Raw genomic sequence first — 22959 nt, 5'->3', positions numbered from 1 at the left:
GAATTTATATATATATATTAAAAAATATATATATTTTTATATATATATATAAATTTCAGAGGTAAACAGTTCAAATTTCTTATCTACTTCAGGACAAGAGACTGCTGTGTGCAGTTAAGCAGGCCAGTATAATTAGAAGCAAATCAGGTAGCAGATTTAGTATATATGTAACTAAGAGACAAGCAGCACAGGATTTTGCTTTTGAAAAAAGCAGCAGCAGTACGTTTTGGTACTGTGCTTCCGTAGAGATGTAACTGTACATATGAATAGGCCAATATTTTCAAACAGCTGTCAAATGCTCAATTTAAATGTGTGTTTTGGGCACTTGATTTTCAGCATATTGAGCTGCCGTAATTCTAACCAAATTTACAAGGAGTTGCATTTTCTTAAGATTATAAATCCTGTAATAAGTCCTGTCGAAATTTAATAGCGATTATCCTTTAAGCATATAGAATTGTTCAGTTTGCAGCTATCATTAATTTTGATTCTCTCCTAATGTGGCATGCGTACATGCATGTCTGTGTGTATATATACATGAATGAACACATAAATATGAGAATAAAAAAAACAGGATGTCCCTTTTCTGTGTTGTTCCTGATAGCCCTGCAAGTATGAAGCTTAGAGCAAAAGGTGTGGTTACACAGCATGGCTTGATCTGATCTAGCAACTGTTTTTAAAGATCAGTCAGGTTAGTTCGTCATGCTGCTTTCCTTTGCTATCATCCATGTGTTTCTATCCTTCCTTTTTGCTGCCCCTTAGAAAGTCTGTTCAGCTATCTCTTATGTTTTTCCCTGTGTTACTCTTCAACCAGCTTAACAAACTGAATTGTTTCACTGAAGCTGTGTCTAACCTAGGTAATAAAATACACCAGGGACTGTTTTCTGGACCTGGAACTAAGTAACAAGATTGCACCTGAAACAGTACGGTTGCACCCAGACTGCCAGTGAAGAGCACTTTGCTGCTCTGCATTTGCTGTCCCCTTAACTGTGCCTGGGCATTTGTCTGGGAGCACCAAGTTCGTATGGGCCAAAATGGTGTCAGAGAGGATGCTAACAGCATGACTCGAGCCTGTGCTCTGGCCCTGTTTTATTTACTGTTACAGATGTGGCCAGAGAAGTCAGACAAGTGCAAAAGCCAGCCCAGGTGAGATGGAGCGGTATGGCTGAAAATTAAGAAAGGAGAAGGAAGGTGCAGGGCTGACAACGTCAGGGAGCTACAGAAGGGGTATCCTTTTGATGTCAAGGAGCTATTAAATTACTTAAGAGGTTTTGTCTGACTGTACCCTTAATGTAACATTATTTTGCTAACTACAGCTTCAGATTGCCTCTGTGGAGAGCTACAAGTGCTGTATCCCTATAACTGCTTTATCAAAGTCTGATTCAGTCAGCTAAAATGCCTCACAAGTGAATTAAACCTGGTATATGAAAGTACATATATGACATTTTAAACAGGTTTTCTTATCCTGGATGTTTCATTGGGGTATTGTTTTTCTTCTACCTTTTCTGTAATTCAGGTGCTTCCTTAGATAAAAGAAGTGGGGAGAAGTAGGGTGGCAGGCAGGAAGCAATGGTGATACTACTACTGTTAATATGGGGCTGTTGAACTGGTCAGTAGACACCCCTCAGGTCTTACGAAGGATGAGCAGAGAGCTTAGATGTCAGGAAAATAATTGGTTATATTTTGACATTTTTTGATCATGCAGGAGTGTGAGGCTTGTGATATCTCTACTGTAGCAAGTGACCTGATTTAGAACTGTGAAGTCATGTGTCCCAAGTATATCCTCTGTCTGATGTGTCAGTGGCTTGGAAGTACAAGTACTTTATATCCATTTGCCAAAAAATGTAGATTCATTGCATTCATACCTGTGGCCAAGACTCCTGTCAGCAATGCTAATTCAGTGTAAACTTTGGTTTTGTGTGATACATTTACACAAAGAAAAACTTTTTAAGGTAGGAATTTCTGAATTACCAGAACAAAACTGAAGTTCTTTTTCTTCACAAAAAAAACCCAACAAAAAGTGAAAGAATTTTGTTTTACATTCCACTCCGGGTACTCTGAGTAGTAGCATGCCATTAAATCAAAGTTAGTTCATTTTTATCGGGTTTTATTTGTTTATTTATTTAAATGTAATAGCTGAGCAACAAGAGCCTGTGAAAATACTGTGAAGGAATGAATAAAATTGTAGTACAATGACGAATACTACGTCCTTCACAGACTGGAACCCACCGCACTGGGATTTCAGTGATGCCACAAGGGCAGGAGGGATGAAAAAGGGGTCGGTAGAGCCCAGAAAGAAGAGAAGAAGGTGCTGTTTATAGAAGACATTAGATTTTGTCTACTGGTAGAAGAGTATGAAAGCTATACGTTGGGATTACTCAATTAATTTTCAAAAAGACACTTGTAAGTAGAAGGGGCCTAAATCTGTAGTATCTTGTCTGAGGGTTGTTCTCTTTTATAGGATATAAATACTTCCGTTAAGCTGAGTTTAGGTTATCAAATATGTCTTGTTAATTTGTCTGGGCAAGGGAATAAAGTTTATCAGTGCAATAAACCCACTGAAAATGCACGGTGGTGTTCTCTAGTAAGAAGGCAAATTCAGGCTGCTTGAATCTCTTCCAGAAACAGATGTAAATTCCACTGTAGCTTTTCAAATAGTGAATAATCATGGTCTGTTATGTTTGGTGATGAATCATGCAAAGGGTTGCAGATGGTGAGAAGAGTGCAGCTGTGCAGATACTAGAGGAGCGGAGATAGAAGACTAGAGGACCCAAGGGGACAGAGGTGATTTTAGGGAGGATTGACATGGCTTATGAAAGAGACAGATAAGAGAGCTGAAAGAGTATTGAAGCTGAGTGTGCCAGCCTCAGGGTAAAGCCAAAACTGAACCTGAGATTTGGGGATGGGGAGAATGCTGGAGACTGAAAAAGAGGTATACTAAGATAGAGAAATATTTTTTGTTGTTCTTTGAAGCAGAAGTTGCAGCATCAGCTACCAAAGTTACTGGACATTTGTGCCAAGCCAAAACATGAAGGAGACCAAGCTTAGGTGGGGAAATTCAAGGTGGAAATGAAAAGAGAAAACTAAGAGGCTTCATGTTCCTTTTAAAGGAATGCTGGTCGTTAGTAGGAGAGTTATTGTAGTAACAGATATAGATGCAAAGTTGTGGGACTGCTCTGAGCAGAAGTTGTGTAATGAGATCAGAGTGGCAAAAGTTTGCCAGGTGGAGAAGTTGTATCTGACTAGCTATTCTAAAAAAGGAGGATTGCAAGGCCTGGGTTGTGGTTGAAGGGCAGGTAAGATTCAAGTGAAGCTTTTACGATCTCAAATCAATATGCTAAAAAGTCCATCTGTCAACTTTTTGCATTAAGTAATTTTAATTTAAGATACCTTTTTCTTTTGTTTCCTCTCTTTTTAGATTAAAAGTATTGTTCCAAAATCATATCTTTTTATTCAGGAAGAACGTTACCATTAAGATGTTTGTAAGAACTAGTATTTTTACCCACAGGTCAGAAATCCTCAGCCAGAGTGAATATTTAACCACTATTTCAAGGATATCTTTTTCTTAATAAAGTATGTGATTAGGGTTCAAAGTGAGGGACCCTGAAAAATTTTAGACTCCTCAGAGTACTGACATAACTTCAGGCACCCATTGTGCTGTTCGTGTGTTCTACAAACCCTAGTAAATATAAAACAAATACTGAAAGTGAACTGGGGGAAAAAAAATGGGGGAGGGGGGAGCAGAAGTCCAGATCCGTCTTCTGAGAGTTATGCTCAAAAACTGCTATATTGAAAACTGGTTTCAGGATTGTTTTCTCATCTCTTTTAGCCTAGTTACCTAAAAGTCAGATATATGCAGTATGGTCTGCTATCCTCTACCCACACACAATAACTTTGAGCTGCATATTTATTTTTTTTTTGCAAAAAATTTTAATTTTTATGAAGGTTGGTGACTGAGAAGAAGGAAAACAAATTATTGACCCTACTGAGGAAATGATGCAATATGAATTCAGCAATTATCTGTTTTGTTTGGCCTGTCAACTGCCAATCAGCACAGGAGCACTTGCAAGCCAGTTGCGACATGTAGCTCTGAACCAGCTACAGTGTGTTTGCTGTTTGCAGTCAGTAGTTCAGGGACGTTGTGGGGAGGGGGAACTGTAAGTATAGTGAGAAGGGGAAAGAACAGGAAGACATGATAGGGCAATGTGGGGTGACAATGGTATGAAAATCTTACATCTTTGGGAGCAAATCCATAGAATTAAAGCTTTTTTATTTCTTCTCCCCCAAGTTACCCTTTTCCCGGTGTTTTAATGCTGGTAATTGCAAATATCGATATGAATTCTACCTTTTGAATTTGTGTACTGTCACAACTTGCATACTGTCACCCCATGCAACACTACAGGCTTGGGGAAGAGCGGCTGGAAAGCTGCCTGGCAGAAAAGGACCTGGAGGTGCTGGCTGACACCTGGCTGACCACGAGCCAGCTGTGTGCCCAGGTGGCCAAGAAGGCCAATAACATCCTGGCTTGTACCTGAAACAGTGTGGCCAGCAGGACAAGGGGAGTGATTGTCCCCCTGTACTGGGCACTGGGGAGGCCACATCTCAAACACTGTGCTCAGTTCTGGGCCCCTCACTGCAAGAGGGACATTGAGGTGCTGGAGCGTGTCCAGAGATGGGCCACAGAGCTGGTGAAGGGTCTGGAGCACAAGTCCTGTGAGGAGCAGCTGAGGGAACCGGGATTGTTTAGTCTGGAGAGGAGGCTCAGGGGGTCCTTATCGCTCCCTACAGCTCTCTGAAAGGAGGTTGTAGGCAAGTGGGTGTCAGCCTCTTCTCCCAGATAACAAGCAGCAGGACAAGAGGAAACCACCTCAAGTTGCACCAGGGGAGGTTTAGATCAGATAATAGGAAAACTTTCTTGACTGAAAGGGTGGTCAAGCATTGGAACAGGCTGCCCAGGGAGCTGGTGGGATCACCATCCCTGGAGGTGTTTAAAATATGGGTAGATGCAGTGCTTAGGGACATGGTTTAGTGGTGGATTTGGCAGTCCGGGGTTAATGGTTGGACTGGAAGATCTCAAAGGTCTTTTCCATCTTAAATGATTCTATGATTCTAACTTAATGCTCTCAAGCTTTTATTATGTTGTTTAAATTCACAAAATTATATACAACTCTAAAAATTTTCATTAGCAGTCAACAAACTCAAAACTACTTGGTATCTGTACAATATTAGATTATATGACAGATTAGTAATATATATTAGTATTATATATAATATGTGGCCTTGAATTAGGTTGCATTCAGTTGAACTATTTATGTTACAGGAATGTTCCTTTGGTCTTCAGTCGAAGAGTAAACAAGGGTGTAATCACATAGGAATAATAAATATACTCACAGAACAAAAGATTAGTTAATTATTTCTTTTCCTTCATTTTACTATAAATCTAAACTTGAGGCAGATATTTTTATTTATAATACAGAAAGGATTCTAGGTTCTAAAGAGTATGTTACTACTAAGCCTGCTAATAAGGGATTATCAATACATACCAATTGCTATCACATATAAAGGTCTGTGGATATAAAACAAAAGGTATTCTTATATCCTAGTTTATAGGAGTGCATTTTAAGGTATCCATACATATATGCAAATCTAAAGACTGTTGGAATATTATCAGTTTTAGAAAGTGCATCAAAGTCTTTCCTTGACTATGTAAGTTAGTGGCGCTTTTTTTATTTCTTTTCATAAATATAGTATGTTTACAATTTCATATTTGTTAGTAAGAGTTACTAGACAGCTTTGCTTGTAAAAGCTATGATGTCTTTGTGGATAGAACAGTCATGTATGTTATTTCTTTTTTGTTTCTTTTTATTTGGGTTTTTTTGGCTTTTTTTTTATTTTATCAAGCATGTGAGCAAGTAAAACTTCTGAGTTAGAGGTTTACGTAACACATATCTGTATTACTGTATGACTGTAGTACAGTCAATATGTTTAGTGAAAAATGGCCAGAAATTTTGCCTGGCACTGCCTCTGTACACATTAGTTTATAATTTTAATTGACAATTTTAGTTGCACAGATGTCTTTAATTTGTTACCCTCTGAAGTTTATTTTTACCATGTGTAGTGAAAATGTACTCTGCAGGAGACTTAGCAAGAGGCTTACATTTTATTTACTTCAAAAATTGATTATATTGGAGACAATAATTTAGTCACCACACTAAAATGCAATTTCTATTTGCCTTTTACCCTCAGATATCTTTATCCTTCAACAAATGAAGTCTCTGGAGAGTATCAGGGTATAGTCAGAAAATTGTTGAGCAGCCACTTTGCATAATCTGAGATGCCGTAATCACATGTGTAAGGAAACAATTGCAACATTCCAATTTAGTCTTAAGGATCTAGTTTCCAGTGAGCAGCATGTTAGGACAGATGTGTAGGCTGTTTGTAAACGCTGTACATGTCAGAATCAACTTTGACTTCACCACTGAAACTTACTTTTACACATTATCTGTAGAAAAAACAAATTATAATGGTTTAGGACATCTAGTATGTGCATGCAGCTCATAAGAGTTTTTGTGGGATTTTTGGTTTGTTCTTTTTTAAAAAATTCTCTTAATTCTAGGCATACCGTACAATCAGATTTAGCCTCAATCTGAGCACTGATTTCTGAAGTTGAGGTATCCTTAACTGTTAATCAACTGAAAATCTTGGCTTATGTAATTAGCTTGTTGACTCCCAAATAAATGGGTAAGGAGTTTTGGGAAACATGGGAAAAGTGAGAGATCTTTGAATTTGTTAAAGGTGTAATAAATAATCATAAGTAATGAAAAAAATAGCAAATACTCAGATGATACATTTGTGTGAACGTGACCTTGGATTTTGGATCAAATAGCAAGTACATGAATGTCGTGTTTGTGCGAACGTGGCCGAATGTGACCTTGCATCGGTTCAAATATCAATCATAAATCAAATCCTAGCTTTTAACATACATGTAAAGAAAACATCCTCCTATATGGTGCATCAGACTTTTGTTTCTCAGTAGTTGTGGTCTTCACAGCGTTCAGCAAATGCATAGAGCATCTGTGTGCTGTACAGTATATTCTTTCAGCTTCATTGCCTACAAGATATTGTCATGAAGAATTTAGTATCTGTAAAAGTTCGAAGCACAAATTACTATGGCTGCTATGATTAACATGTGCAATCGTTTGAATCTTGCTTAAGTATGGAATAATTTGAGTGGAATGTAACAGTGACTTGAAGAGATACTGACATTGAAATGCATTGGATAAAGAGCAAAAGCTGAGATTCTTTGGAGAGAAAAAGAAAAAGGCAGTGTGTTGCAAGCATGAAGGTATATATATAAATGAAGTGGGATTTTTTTAATGGAAACTGTGGTGAGCTCTGAGTAGTACTTGTGGAACTGTATTTGAACTTGAAAGAGAGCACATGTCAGAGAATACATAGTACTCTATAACATAGTGGTTGCTAAGATGTTGCCATGGCTTAGTTTCTTGCAGAAAAAAAAAATTCCTATTGTTCTTTTGAGTCTCTTGTTAATAAAATATACTTGCTTCAATGGTCATGCCTCAAGAATACAGTGTATTACTAACTCTGATCTGAATATTTGCTTTATGTGCATTAATAACTAACATAAATTGAATAAACTTCCCTCATACTGCTGTCCAGTATTTTTAATGTCGTGTTAATAATAGTATGTTTATTCTATAGGTTAAGCTTGTAGTCAATTCTTAACCATGTGTCAGAGCTCGTTATTTACTATAAAAGTGGAAACAGAGACAGGATAAATAGAGAAAGAAAAAAATAACAAATTGCCAATTTTTCAGGATTTGTAGGCATCTAGACAATAAAATTTGAAGCAAGACTAAAGACTTTAACACAAAGTTTTCCACTTAAGTCTTTGTCAGTTCTTGCTTGGTTTAGAGTCAGGATTCATCTAAACATCAGACTGGATTATAGTGTAGTTAAAAAAACAAACAAACCAAACAAACAAACAAAAAAAACAACCAAAAAACCCCCACCCCAGAACCTCAAAAACCCCCAAACTAACCAACTGAAAAAACCCAACAAAGGCACTCCCAAACACATTTCTTGAAGAAAATAGTAAAGTGAAGGAGAACATTATAGACTACCAATAACACTAATATAATATGATACGGTTTGTTAACTAATATTACTATTGACTGATACTAAAGTCCTAATAGTCAACTGTTTAAGGGATTCAGCAAATGTAGATTTAAAAGAGAGATTTGAAAACTGTACTTGGAAATATAGCTACTTCTGACTTTAGTATCAGTTCAGCTTTCACTAGAAAGAAAAGTCAGGTCTTCCCAATTACAGAAACCACCAAAGTGTTCACTTTTTGGATAGGAAAACTCACATTTGGAGGAGAAAAAAGAAAACAACAAACCAAAAAATCCCAATGTCATATTGTTATTTTGTGCAGACTTGAACATTTGAGCTTGATGGCAGTTCAAGCACAATTCAATTTGCACTCCTTACAGAAATCAGATAGGAAAAATAGATTTTTCTTTTAATAGAAGGACCTTGATGCAAATTTGAGTAATGTATTTGCATGTATATGATTTGGAAATAAATAAGTATTTGATGCATCTAATGTCCATTTATGTGGGAGAAAGCAAGCATAACTTTAGGTAGATGTAAACTTGAGGTGAGACCTGTAATTTTTGTCTCTGGAGCCTGAAGGCAAAGTTTACAAAACCTTTATGTGCCATTGCTGATGAAATCAAGTCTGGCTCCTGTTGTTAAAGGGGTTAGCAGTGGGTAATTTAAAGATGGGCTTCAGATCTTGTTGTATTGATAAACTAGAACTGTGGTATTTCTTTACATCTTAAGTTGATCTCTGTCTGCTAGAGGTTGACTAATTTTGTGGCTCAAATACGATAAAATATACTTTCTGGTCTAATATAAAGTCAGTGTAAAAGTCATGTATGTAAGTGTGAAGTGTTCTCAACTGAGTTCGTAGTTACCAAGTTCTTGAGGGGCTTGTTGAATTTAAAATTTCCCATTAGAAAGCTGTTTGATGCTAGGATGTTGTTTTACTCTTTACAAGCAGCTGAAGTCTTTGAGCTACATTCTACTTGAGTTTCCAGCATTGGAAGTATTATTTTATTTATTTATTTATTGGAGCATGTTGTTTCAACTCAGAGTAAATGCCTGTGTTTTCCATTTACTGGATTTCTGTGGGAGTTTTACTGCTGGAAGGATGATGAATATCTGGGATGTGCATGATCTCCTCAGCCTATATGATAGTGTCATAGCCCTGTCAAAAGATGATACTGCTTAATCTAACAGAGATGCTGTCTGATCTGTAGAGCAGTTCTCAGCTTTCACCAGAGACTTAAGAGGCATGGCTGCCTTACTTCAGGCAATGCAGGGGCCTGGTTTACACAATCACTGGATTCTTCAGAGGGGATACAGGCTGACATACACGTTTATTTGTTAGCCGTGCAGCACATGTATGCCTCTCCCCAGCTGCTTATTTCTGCTCCCTCCATTGAGCCAGCACAAATACTTGTAAGGCTTTGCTGTGAACTGGATCATGGAAGTGATCTGGTTGAAAAGTACCACTTTTTGATTTGTGATCTTGGCCTCAAAGGTTAGCCATGGCCCTGGAAAGTCCATTGAGTTCAGCTCAACCCAACCATATGAGTGAGGTGCTTGATGTTAGGTGAGATGAATTACTCCTTTTATTTCTGTTTGCTGAAAATTAATTTCTGCTTTGTAATTATTTTTTTTCTCCATTATTAATTGTGTCTGTGGTGCGAAAGTGAGAGGGTATTATATTTGAGATAATAGTTTAATTACCTCCTGAATAGTTTTGTTGCTGACGTATTATTTGTTACTTAGACACTAATCTTGGCAAAACAATTTTTAGAAGTATTTAGAGTATAATGAATGTGTTACATAATTGAAAGAAAATATTGGAGGAAATTGTGAATATGTAATCATGAAGGTATAGAAAGCAGCTGAATAGATTTAAAGCAGAAATGTTGCATTTAAGAGGGGGATGAGTCGTCCTGCTCAGAGACATTTATCTTTCTTTAATATATTCTAGGCAATGAGACTCCACTTCAGAGAGTCAGGACCAATGAAGTAGCTTCTACCCTGTGCCACTAAATCTTGGAAAGAAGCTACAGGGAGATGCCAACAGGGATTGAAGCTGGCTCAGTAACTGCAAAGTAGCTGAATAGTGACTGTTAGTGATTATGTCGTTGTTCTCTGTATTTTTTCAGTCTGTGCTTTTCCCCACCTTGCTTGACTGATTATTTGGTTTTTTTCCTTATCTTTTTCTGTCTGTTTCTGTGTAGGGTCTGCTCAAATTTTTGTAGCTGAGCAGTGTTAAGCAATCACTTCAATAAGTATTTGGGGCTTTTTGGTCTATGTAGGTAGTGTGATACCAGTGCAAATGCAAAATTTTTGACTGTGTCTTTGCATATACTGTAATTATAAGCAATTCAAAGTTCTCCTTCATAAGGGGATACGGTAGCATTTTGTGTAGCAATCCAAGATGACTTTATATGTCTTGCCTTTAACTGAGTGGTTTTGTAATCATATAGATTGAGGTTTTAGATTTTTGCTTGGGAGGCACATAAACATTAAACATGTTGCTAGACCCTTAAATTTCTGTTAATGCAGATTCTGCATTATAGCTGCCTTGCACTTGAATAACATGTAAGGAATCTTTCATGTTTAGTATGGCTACCTCCTCTTTGACAACCCTTGTTTGTTTTCTCTACAGAATTTGTATCATGATCTTATGTTTTACTGTTGGTAATGCTTTTCTTGCCACACAATGGGTGTTGCTATGTTAGTATCTCCTTACATATGTTTTTGCTTTTAAAAGTGGTTTGCACCAGGAAAAGTATGCATTTGTAGCACTGACTTGTAAATAACATTTTATAATTCTATTAAGTAATGTCCTTGTTTTTTTAGAGTAAAAATAACTGAACAACTAACAAAACAGTAATGTTCTAAGAACTGAGGGTTTTGTTAAATTAGTGGGAACCTGCATGCCAAATATCATGTATATTGTGTGATACAAGAGTTTCTGGCAATATTGTTATACTTTTCTATATAGCTGGAAAACATCTGTTCTGCATATGCCACAAAATAAACTTTTAAAATCTCAACACTTTGACCTTACTATATTTTCTTTAACTCATGGTGGACTAATAGGAGCTGGTGCTGCAACATAGAAGAATCATATAGGCTCCTGACAGTCTGACAGAGTACATATAGTTGAAGAATACTTCTGTTTAGTGTAACGTACATAGCCAGTTGCTGGTGTGGTACAGTTTGCACCTGACCTGTCATCAATCAGCACTGCTTTTGTGTGCATCTTCTTATTGCTGACTTCCTTGTTAATTCATCTGTTTTAGTCCCATCTTTAAAAGCACTTGTTTGTGGTGTTGGCTAATTACTTGAATGGAAAAGCTGATAAAAATTGTTAATTTTCAGTAAGAAAATCTTGCCTTTCCTCTCTTTTTTTGGATCATGTCTTTTAAAATCCAACGGGACAGAAGATCCTGGGACCAAAGAAATGCAGCTGCCTGGCTCAGTAAGTTTCTGCTTGGGTTTGGCAGAGTAATATAAAACCAAAAAATATTCCCATATTGGTTTTACCATGTTTAATATTAAATCATCTGAATATTTGCAGCGTTTCAAAGCTTTATCAACTCTTCCCATGTGAGAAGTGTGCTATCTCTGCGTCTTCTGATGCAATTAGAGAAAAGTTTTCAAGGGAGGAAAGTAAAACTTACTCATGGTCCCCACTTTCTGAAGCCAGTAGACTTGCCTCTGTGGCCTGTATTCTTCCTTCAAGAAACTCCTTAGTGTTCCTCCAACTCTGCAAGTACTTATGGATCTGAGCATGAGGATTGTCTTTTCTCCCTTTTTGCTCAGGCAAAGAATGATCTTCCTTTTTGATCAACTGATAAATGAACAGCTCTTTTCCTGCCACAGACTAATATAGACCAGATTGCCTTACAAGCTATGTAATGCTGTTTAATCTGTTTAATGCACTGCCCAATTATAAGGGGAGTGATTCAGGGAAAGAAGAACACTGTGCAGTATATATGTATTTTCTACCATAGTGCATTAAAAAAAATAAGGTAGCATAATCGAGGTTGCAGAGAATTATTCACTAAATAACTTTTAAGAGCTTAACTTTGCAATGTTAGTATAATTTCTTAAAATTAGGGTATGTGAAATTTGGTTTGTTTTGAAGACAAGGGTTTATTAAAACTTGCATATGATATTATGGAGTACAGCTGTGTAGAGGGGAAAAAATATGACGTTATTCTATTTTGGGGGGTTTTTTTGGGGTGCAACTGGCAGTCTTCATGAAGAGGTGGCTCATGAAAATTTTTCAATTCATGCATGGTAAATTCGCTCTGTCTTAGGTTCTTAATACCTTGTAAAGTATAGAATATTACTCATGTGTAAGGTTACAAAGTATGAAAACTGAATCAAATGTCACAGGATAGAGGAGAAAACATGCGCTTTTTCCCAGATAGGAGATTGGACTTCATATTTTAGATGCCAAATTTTATTTTCAGTTGTTTTTTTATGTGTTGAATCAGGATATTGGAAATACCCTGTAGCTTATATATTTCAGGCTCCTCCTATTTACCTAAGTTTTTTATAAGTATCTACTGCATCCCCTAGTTTTAAATGTGCTGTGTTCTGCCACAGTATTTGCAAAGTGACCTAGAGGTAATGATTGTTTCAACTTTAACCTTGATATTGCAAGCCAGCCCTTTACACGATCAATGTGTTTATGCAGTAAATCCAAACTTTGTTACTGTTTCTCAGAGACCTTTGCATCTCGAAGACCTCTTTCCTTACAGGGATTATCCCTAGCGTGGCAAGTATTAAATGTGGAAGGGCCAGGGGTTTAGTCTCCCACCATCCCTTTCTAAAAATGAAGCAAATTACCAATCGCTGCATGATTAGGTATTTGTCTATGGTAATCTGACTGTGATTTCTTTAAGACCTGATTCAAGTTTATAGGTAAGTTACTCATTGGGTAATTGCAGTGTGGCAGTGGGAAAGGAGGACTTCTGAAAACATACATATTTCAGAGATAACAGGCTGTGAGAAAGCACCAGTAAAACCTGCTTATTCTCAAAATCATAATTACATGAAATTGTGTTCTTATTTTCCTATTTCATTCTCTCTTGTTTTCAGTTTTGTTTGTGTGTGGTTTTATGTGGGTGTAGGAAGGGGGGTATGGAGGCTAAAATATTGTATGAGAAACGGGGACAATCCTTTGCAAATGTCTTTGTGGCACAGAATTTTTCTAAAATCTTCAGAGTAAGAAGAAATGTTGATTTATGCAGATGCTTGAGTGGAATCCTCACGCGGCAGCTACCACATCTACCGTTGTAACATGTACAACTCTTTTTGTAAAGCAAAACACTCCCTGTGAATATTACTTAAATGAACTTCATACTCATTACCCTTTTTATATTAGAAGCTTTATTTTCATACAAGTAAGGTTCAACGCATATTAAGTGAAACCTGCCAATGAAAGCATATGCATGTGTAAACATGCACAAAATACAGCAAAGACAGAAGGCGAACAGTGAATGAATACTGGCACAAATACTAGACGTTTTACTTAAAGGTTTTCTGTGCTTGTAAAAAAATGAATTATAATGTTTTCAGTAACGAAAAGATTAGTATATTTTGACAGTCTTCAGAAATGGTGAAGTAATGGCTATGTTTGTTAAGGTAGCTAGTTAATCATCAGCAAGAGCTGTAATGATTAAACAGCTGTAATTTACTAGTAGCGTTGGGAAGTACAAAAGGGTATGTAATTTAATAGTTAAAACACTAAGCACTTCATTTATGTTTCACTAGCTGTTAGGTTGCTCTTATATAAATTCAGCTAAAAAGACTACAGAATTTTAAATATTTACTGCAAATGTGAAAAAGTATGGTGCAATTTGGGCAATACCAGGCACGCCGCTGAAAGAGCTGTTGCCAGCTATCAGAGGTCAGCTATCAAGCCTTTACTTTGCTTTCCTGCCAAATAATGCCTATTTTGCTTCAAGGTAGGCTTCAGTGTTCACTTAATCTTTTCCAAATACTTGTGCTGGATGAAGAAATGATACTTGGAGAGATGTACGTGATTGAGCAGGGAACATGAAGTAACGTTGGGTACGAGGAGCCTAGTGTCTCCTGGAACCTCCCCAGCTATCCTGGGGCAGAGTACCCGTGCTATGTATCTGCAGAGGAATATAAGGTTTCTGTGCTGTGAACAACTGTTTCAGCCTGGGAGAACTTCATGAAGAGCACACTGGAGGAGCAGTGCCGATCATATGCTCTGCCATTCCTCTCTTCCTTTTTTGTTGATGGCTCCTTAGGGAGACAGATTTGGTAGTCTCCTTTGGATTGCTGGAGAACAGTTATTATTCTCAGCTATCGTTACAAACCCAACATACATCAAAGGTTTCTTTACTCTTTTCCCCTCGTCACAAAATATCTACATCAAAGGGATAACAATTTAACTTTTTTTCCACAAATGAAATACAGAAAAGTGATTTCTTATTTCTCAGCTTGAGTATATTCCAGGTATGTCAGGGATGTCAGGTGGATAATGTAATGTTTTGGGCTCTGTGCAAACAGCACAGTTAATTCCAGGTGTTACTATGGGCTGGTCCATGCAGCCTCAACAGAGAAATTGTTCAGAGATTCAAGTTTGAAAGTATTGGCAGAGAATAACAGATTATGTTGACCAGAAATGTTTGCAGTTGAATCTTTTTCTTTCTTACTTTCTGAAAGTAATGTTTTGTGAGGCACTTCTCATCTTCAAAATTACTCTGTATCTTGAGCCTTCATGAGATTGGAAGTGTTGTTCTGAATATATGCGGATGGTCTAGCGTTAAAATCTTTGTCAGATAATCTGCAATAATCTGCTGTTTTCCCTTGGGGTGTGACCATACATTCCTAAAGCATTAGGCTAATTTTTTTTTGTTTTAAAGTAATCTTTTATTTAGAGTCCTCATTCATAAAATTTCTGATTTCTTTTATTTCTTCAGTAACTATGGTCATATATGTTACAATAATTTTAACTTCTATTTTATGTCTTTTGACAGGCTTCTGAGTATCAAGTGTAGATATTTCTTCATATTTTGTCAGGTTACAAGCTGGTAGGATTTATAAGAGAGACTAAGGTGATTCTTGGGGACAGGACAACTGTTGACCTTTAAAAGAAAGTGGCATTTGGAATTTATTTTACTAAATAGTTTCAGGTTATGGAAATTCTGTAGGGACTGTAACCGATAGCAATTACCCTTCAGTCCTCTATGTGAAGGAAGTTACTTTGTTTCAGTTTTCCAATAAAAAGTTCTGTTACATTGTAAAATAATTATGTATCACAATCAGTATTCTTTGGATGCACTTTAAAAAAAATAAAAAAAAAGCTGCACCAGCCTTTCAACTGATCCCTTCAGAAAGAAGTTGAGATGTGCATGAAAGCTCTTGTATTGCTTATAAATGTTCTTTTACAGTGCTAGCAATCTGGTACAATGTCCTAATGAGTATTTAATATATCAAATTGGATAACTCTAACTGGACTGTTATTTTAAAATACAGCCAAGCTGTGCAGAGTGATAGAGCAGCAATGCGACATGTCCAAGTGAAATCAGACTGGTTTGGGTTGGAAAGGACCTTAAAGCTCATCTAGTTCCAACCCCCCTGCCATGGGCAGGAACACCTCCCACTAGACCAGGTTGCTCCAAGCCCCATCCAGCCTGGCCTTGAACGCTTCCAGGGATGGGACACCCACAGCTGCTATGGGCAACCTGTGCCAGTGCCTCACTACCCTCACAGTGAATAATTTCTTCCTGATATCTATATCTACCCTCTTAGTTTAAAGCCATTACCACTTGTCCTATCACTAGTAAATAAGCCTTTTAAAAACTAGCCTTGTAAAAAGTCCCCCTCCAGCTTTCTTGTAGGCCCCTTTTAGGTACTGGAAAGCTGCTATAAGGTCTCCTTGGAGCCTTTTCTTCTCAGAGCTGAACAACCCCAATTTTCTCAGCCTGCCTTCACAGGAGAGGTGCTCCAGCCCTCTGATCATCTTCATGGTCCTCCTCTGGACTTGCTCCAACAGGTCTGTGTCCTTATGCTGGGGCCCTCAGAGCTGAATGCAGCACTCCAGGTGGGGTCTCACAAGAGCCAAGCAGAGGGGGAGAATCACCTTCCTCAACCTGCTGGTCCTGCTTCTTCTGACGCAGCCCGGGATGTGGTGGCTTTCTGGGCTGTAAGCACACATTGGTGCATCACGTTGAGCTTCTCATCAACAAAGAGAGTTGGTACAATAATTGGTACAGTAACATACCTGTTGTCTGTAATTGGCATTAGAAATCATGGATAAATTCCCATACTTAGCCTCCTAGATATTCTTATTTGCCACACCATGTAACACAGAATGTATTTTTCTTTTCTAGTTAAAACTGTCCTAATTCAAAGAAAATGAGCAAATAGTTCTTTACTAAGGGTCCTTGTAGTATGAAATGCAAGTTAGTAACAGTGACAGCAACTGGTTTCTCAGGAAGACAGTGTGCTTCTATCTGGTTTGATTCATAACAGCAGATATTTAGAGATCTGATTTTTATAATTTGTCATTCCTTTCAGTCTTCAGAACTGTCTGTTGTATTTGGCTTAGTTTGAATAGTCAGAATACAATGAACCATCTGAAAACTTTGCCATCTCAGTTAGGCTGGACTGATTCTGAAATCTTCAGTGTTTACTTTCATAAAGAACTCCATTTTAGTGTGTGAACTGAGTAGAATGAGTAGAAGCTCTGCATTTTGCTATGTGTTTGCTATTCCTTTAGTTCTATCCTCCCAGGTACACGGTAAACTATTACACTGGGGGGGGGGGGAAGGAAATCTCTACCTTTGCTCTACGATGGTATTTGTGTTGTAAAAATGTGCCATGAGCTAAATACTATAACTAGTATTTTTATGAACTGCAGGAAAGAGAATCTAACTAGACGCTGTTTAAGTAAACTTTTTTTAGCCTCAACATAGTTCATTTCAAAACCAGGTACAAGGATACACAGAGCTGTAATAAATTGCCCAAGAATATATAAAACATATTGTTTTGTTCTAATCATCAGAGTTCATGATCAGACTACCATTTCAGTCTCCCCTTGTACCTGAGGGGTTAACATTTTTTATGTCTATTCACTTGGCTAAACATAAATAATGGGTACATAGCATGTAACGTTACAGCCATTTGGCATCACAATTGAAAAAAATATTGGGTACTTTGAAAATCAGAGGAAATCTTTTGCCAAGTCTAATGTATATACCTTAAATAACATTGATTAGCTGGAAGGATGCAAATTGTGGAATATAAGGCCTCATGTAATACAGATATTTTTAAAAATTGCTTGTTTTGCCTTACAGTCACGTAATGAACACATTGGAATACCCTATAGGAGTGATATGTATATAGCATGGTTTTCCATTAAACAGGAGAAAGTAGGAGTGTATACTGATAAATGCACCTGAAAAGTAAATAATTTAAAAACTCTGCAGATATTGCCAGTTGTTACAAGTGTAACTTCTCGTCTTCTTTATAGTAGGTCATTCTGCCCTCAGTTACATTTGTGTAATACCTTGTGAAAATATGCAAATCTTATTGAAGGTGGCCTTTTGCCATCAGCCTGAGCAGAAAAGGCTTGCTTGTAGATAGCTTGCTTCAGAACTTTTTGAAGATTTTTTTTTTATATATATAACCAAATACAAGTGATGGCTGTCTTTCGTCGTTAATATGCAAAGCAGTAGTCAACACATTGTATTACTTTTAACTGTACCCTTTTGGTCAACTACATAGGCAAAAACACCTGTTTTTCCTCCAGATTCTGGAGAAAATTCTGTGAAAATGTGCCTGATGTTCATAGGATTAATCTGTCACAGATTATCAGATGAAAAGATTGATTTCTTAATGTAAAATGTTTAGTATCGTAGGAATCAAATGAGTTGGTATCTGAAACCTTAAATAACATCAAGGAAGGCTTTTTTTTTTTTATCATAACAGCACTTCTCTTGTAAAATCGGCGTTTGTATATCCCCATATAGCTAGTTATTGGCAGTTTCAGGCTTCACAATGAACTGCAGTGACCACGTGTTCTTTGCAAAGGCCAGCATTGAGCAGTAACCACAGTAACAGCCAGAGCTGCTCCAACTGCCCGCACATACTCACTGCATGGAGGGGACTGCAGTACCATGTATTTGTACACATCCTGAGTACACTTACTCAGTGTAAAAGATGAGTTTCTTTTAGCAGAAGTACATCTGTGCAGCAGTAGTAACATTCTGCACTACGTTTATCAGTTCCTTTCCTGACAAGTCAATAGAAGAAGAATTAAAATTTGTGATATTTTCTTAGCAATCTGTGCTCTTACTCAGAGTTGATGACACTGGTGGCTAGTTTTGAAGGCAACATAAAAAACTTTACTGTAAGAAATAATACTAATTCTAGGAATTACAGATATATTGCATTGTCTGTGCTGGAGCATTCTTGCTGAAGGTGTTCTTTGACCAAAGTAGGTCAAAAAGTATTAGTTTGGCCCACTTCTACAAAGATTTTAGTATAAGGCAGTATTTTGTTCTCTACAGGGTTGTAAAACCTGTTGAACAAATGTAAAAGAGGTGAGAACAGAGGACCAAATCGATATATCTAAACCTGTTAGATAAGGTGAGAAAAGACTGCTCAAACACAATATGTATGCATATTGATAGTTTATTTTTCTCTGAGTTTTGATGGGAAGTGCATAATGCCTGCTATGGAAGCACAATATGTAACTCCTATTAGCAAAGGAGAGAAAACAGCAATCTACAGATTGATTTTGTTGTAACTTCAATTCATATTGAAGTATTTTGGGGATTATTTTTTTTCCCTGTCCTGTTGATGACTTGTGTTGCTTAAAGCTTCTAGAGCAAGTGAATGTCTTATATTTCACTGTAGAACTAGAACTCATGTATTCAGTATGATGTAACTGATGTAAATATTAAAACCAATTTTTTTAAAATTATTCTTTCACCAGTGTAAAGAAGTTTAAGTGACTGCTGTACTTGATCAAAATGGTGGACACTGAAAACCAGCTCTATCCCCTTACTCCCTTGGAGGAGGATGACATAGGCAGCCCTTTATCTGGAGAGTTCCTACAAGATATGGGGAACATTCAAGACCTCTCTCAGTCTCTAGGAGATGATAGCTCTGGAGCTTTAAGTTTAACAGAGTTCCAGTCACTGGGAAGTTGTCCAGGATCTGATGGATCAGTTAAAACAGGTAAGAGAATTTTGGTTTTCCATAAAACTTTATTTTATAAATACACAAATAGAAATTTACAACTTTTTTAAAGCAATAATTGTTTATGACTATGTAACACTAGAAATATAGAAGCTGATTATAGCATGGTCTTAAAATATTAAAGGCTAAAGGTAATTTATTAGACAGATGTCACTGCAAAATGACTGTAACATAAAGCTGCTGTTTTAAATTACCATTAGTATCAATGCCTTTTTCAAAATAACTTTTAAAAATCACTATTACTAGCAAAGTTACTATGTCTTGTAGTCATATAGGAAGTCACAATATTGCACTAAAGGAATTCCTCATTTTTTAGTTTCTTCAAATCACATATATTTGAAAAGTATTGTGAAATGTTTGCCAAAAAATTATAATCTAACCCTTAAAAGCTCACCTCGAATTCCAGTATATTTTAGTGTACTGATGCTTTGATCATGCTGTTTTCTCTCCCCCTCTTAGAAGTAGCGTTGCTCAGCTATTGACTTCTACCCAGTACATTACATTACATTGCATGTACATACATTACATAGTCTTTAGTCAGAAGATCTTGGTGAGAGGCTTTGTTTGAGAGATCAAAATGGGGAATCAACAAAGTACTATGGGACAATGCAATAATATCATAAGTTGTTCCTTTTGAATCAATGATTTTACAAATCTTTTAGCAGTAGAGCCTTTTTCAGCAGTTTATGATTAAGTTTCTGGTTGGTTTACACTCATTTGTTTTGGGGGTTTCTTACTTTAAATCAGTTCCCAGGATGTGATCACTATTCTACCTTACAAAAACTGCACTAATACAACTGAGGTGTGCCTCTGAGCTGAAGTGGTTGAAATGAATGGTGTGATTTTTGAATGGAGAAGGGAGAGCTGCCTCTTGACGCTATTGCCCAAAGGAATGTTTGTAGAATTATGATTTGGGTCCCTTTTGGTTGTGGACCTTCACATTACAGAGATGCCTTCTACAGGAAAAGTTATTATGTGCTGAGTTTATAATGCAGTCCTCCCGAGACACAAGGGTTTTTTAATTATTTGTGTGTAACGTGTGTACAAGTCATATAATAATTTAGATCAGCTTTAGTGTTACCTTATAAATTGAGTATTCAGTGTTCATTGCAAAATGTTCTGGTTTTGCTGTCAGAAAAGATAGAAAATGTAAACTTTCAAGGCTCAAATTCCATAAGGCAAGTAAAAAGAAATTAAAATCACACATTAAAAAAAATCCTGGGTTCTAGGCTGTTCTTGATGACTGATGCCTGTGGGCTTGGCACTGCTCGCAATGCAGACTGAGTTCTATGCCAAGTTTTTTTCCAACATAATACTTGCTGACCTACATTCATGAGTGTTTCTTAATCTTTCTGTAAAATAAACACACCCATTAATTTGCTAAAGTCTTGTGGTGCAAGTTGCAAGATGGAAGATAAAAGAAATTCTGGCCTCAGATAATATTTTCGTCAAACAAGGTGGAAATATTAATTGAAATAATTAAGGTAGGAATGTGTTAGTTTTGTAACATGTTCATCTAGTAGTAAAATGTCTGGAGAGTTTATTTCATTGTACAGTTCAGGAATGCTTTTCCTATTATAATCAAAACGTAAAATACCTGAGCAAGGCTTCTGTTGCTAGATTATCTTACAGGCAGACAAGTGTTACCTTCCTTTTAAGATCTCTTCAGCCTTTGTACTGATGTGCAGGAGCATGCTTTCACTTTGAGAAAATCTCTTCAGAAAGAGAAAGTTTCTAACTGCTTTTTAGGGCTCAGTTTAGATCATCATTTAAAACTCTGAGTAGCTCTTCAGAAGTCAGGGGGACCTTAAGTGTAACTCAGCATGAGTTAGGAATATGTCTTTTGCTACACTATAGCAATAGATCTGATATCCAACACCAGGGCAAGGGAGATGGAAGATGTAATGGCAAGATGAGCTGCTAATAACCCTTCTGGAAAAAATAATTGACAGGTTGAATGGATATTGTGATACAAACTTGAAGTCATGGGAGGTTCTGTCTCATTGTGGGGTTGTTGGTGTTGGTTTTTTTTTTACATTTTGTACTGCTTGTCTTGAGCTGTAAAGATGTGTTTAATTTTTCAGTTTCAAATACACTTTATATGTGAAAATGGTATATGTGCATTTTTATGTTAAGAAAATTTCCTTGATTTAAATGAAATACTAATTCAGAGGTTTTTACTTACTTATTTTATGTGGTGGGATAAAAAAATTTCACGTTCACATCAAATTGAGAAACATTTGAAAAATTCAAAGTAAAAAATGGAACGCAGAAAAAATCAAAAAAAAGCTTGGTTTTCTCTTATTTTGTTTGGTGCATATTTATTGAATCCTCACGAATCATTATCACCCTTCTAGTTCTTGTTATCAGTTACTTCAGTAAGGCTTTTTGTTTGCTGACATTGTATGTCTCATCAAAATTAGCAAGGTACACCCTGTATTTTGTGTGTGTTTGCACTGTTAATATAAATATGAATTGTTCAAACACAGCCAAATTATTAGTTCAGTTACTGATTATTAACTCATGGTTATTTTTTAGAATAAGCTCTTTTTTTGTTTATATTATATATATATATTTATATATTTTAATATAGTATTTATATTATATATATAAGCTCATTTTATTATAGAAATGGTATCAGTCTTGACAGTATAGTATATATTAAGTGTTCCTTTTTCTTTTAGAGACCCTTTCACCAGCATCCAGTCCTTCATCCATTAATTTTGCCACAGCTCCAGGTAACATAGATGAATCACCCAGTGGAGCATTAAACATTGAATGTAGAATTTGTGGGGATAAAGCCTCAGGCTACCATTACGGAGTACATGCTTGTGAAGGTTGTAAGGTACAGTCATAATTTTCTTTTTAAGAGCCTAAATCACGTTGCTTTGTTTACAGGGTTATATGAAGATAAACATTTGTTACATAAATGTTTAATTAATCTAATTCTAGCCATTACTATTATTTAAATAATAAACATATCTGTGATCCTTTTTTCTGAAAAAAATTGTTCAGTTATCATAACTGGATACTCAATACCAGACCTTCATCAAGCAGGGGCAATTCACAATGATGATTTTAATGCTGCTTTTCTGGATAGTTAAACACTAAAACCACTAAACTGTGACCAAAAAATCAAAGCCTACTTGCTCCACTAGTGTTTTATTTGTGTTGGGAGTATGGCTGTGAGAAGCATGCCAGTTTGCTACACTTCCATTGTAACAGTAACAAATCCTGAATTTCTCATCTCCACTACATTCTGCCTGAATCACGTAGTATTGTACCTCATGTCATTTTGGGACCAGTGCATGTGTCTGGGGCAAATTAATTTTATCATTAATGTATAATTTTTCGGGATGATATGGCCCATGAATTATAAGATTCTTTTCTTTTTTCTTCTAATGTGATAGTTTTCCCTTTTTTATATATTATCATGTATGATATGAGAAATTGTATATGTGTACAATGTCAGAATATGATAATTCAAATATAAATCTCATGGAATAATGCTAGAATATCTATTAGAAGTGGGGAGCCAGTTCATAGTCAGTTGTGTTTCACAGTCTAAATGACATGTTGTTATGTTGTGTGATG

The 22959-nt window shown here is 36.6% G+C and overlaps 1 protein-coding gene across 3 annotated transcripts in view; it reads left to right on the top strand.

Annotated features, from left to right (window-relative positions):
• Positions 1-22959, top strand: part of PPARA (peroxisome proliferator activated receptor alpha) — a 44730-nt gene that overhangs the window by 5508 nt on the left and 16263 nt on the right. Inside the window, exons 1-3 of one of the 3 annotated variants that reach the window (XM_005439255.3) lie at positions 12889-13044; positions 19100-19344; positions 22050-22210. In XM_005439255.3, coding sequence (XP_005439312.1) covers positions 19137-19344; positions 22050-22210 — 369 coding nt within the window. In that variant the 5' untranslated portion in view covers positions 12889-13044; positions 19100-19136. Of the gene's footprint in view, positions 1-12888; positions 13045-18731; positions 18751-19099; positions 19345-22049; positions 22211-22959 lie in introns of those variants that run through there. The other 2 variants (XM_055712566.1, XM_027805562.2) reach the window with 2 other exon arrangements.

This window comes from Falco cherrug, chromosome 5 (assembly GCF_023634085.1).
Source record: "Falco cherrug isolate bFalChe1 chromosome 5, bFalChe1.pri, whole genome shotgun sequence".
NCBI lineage: Eukaryota > Metazoa > Chordata > Aves > Falconiformes > Falconidae > Falco > Falco cherrug.
Note: the sequence above shows the minus strand (reverse complement) of the source record. Positions and strands in the feature narration are given on the sequence as shown.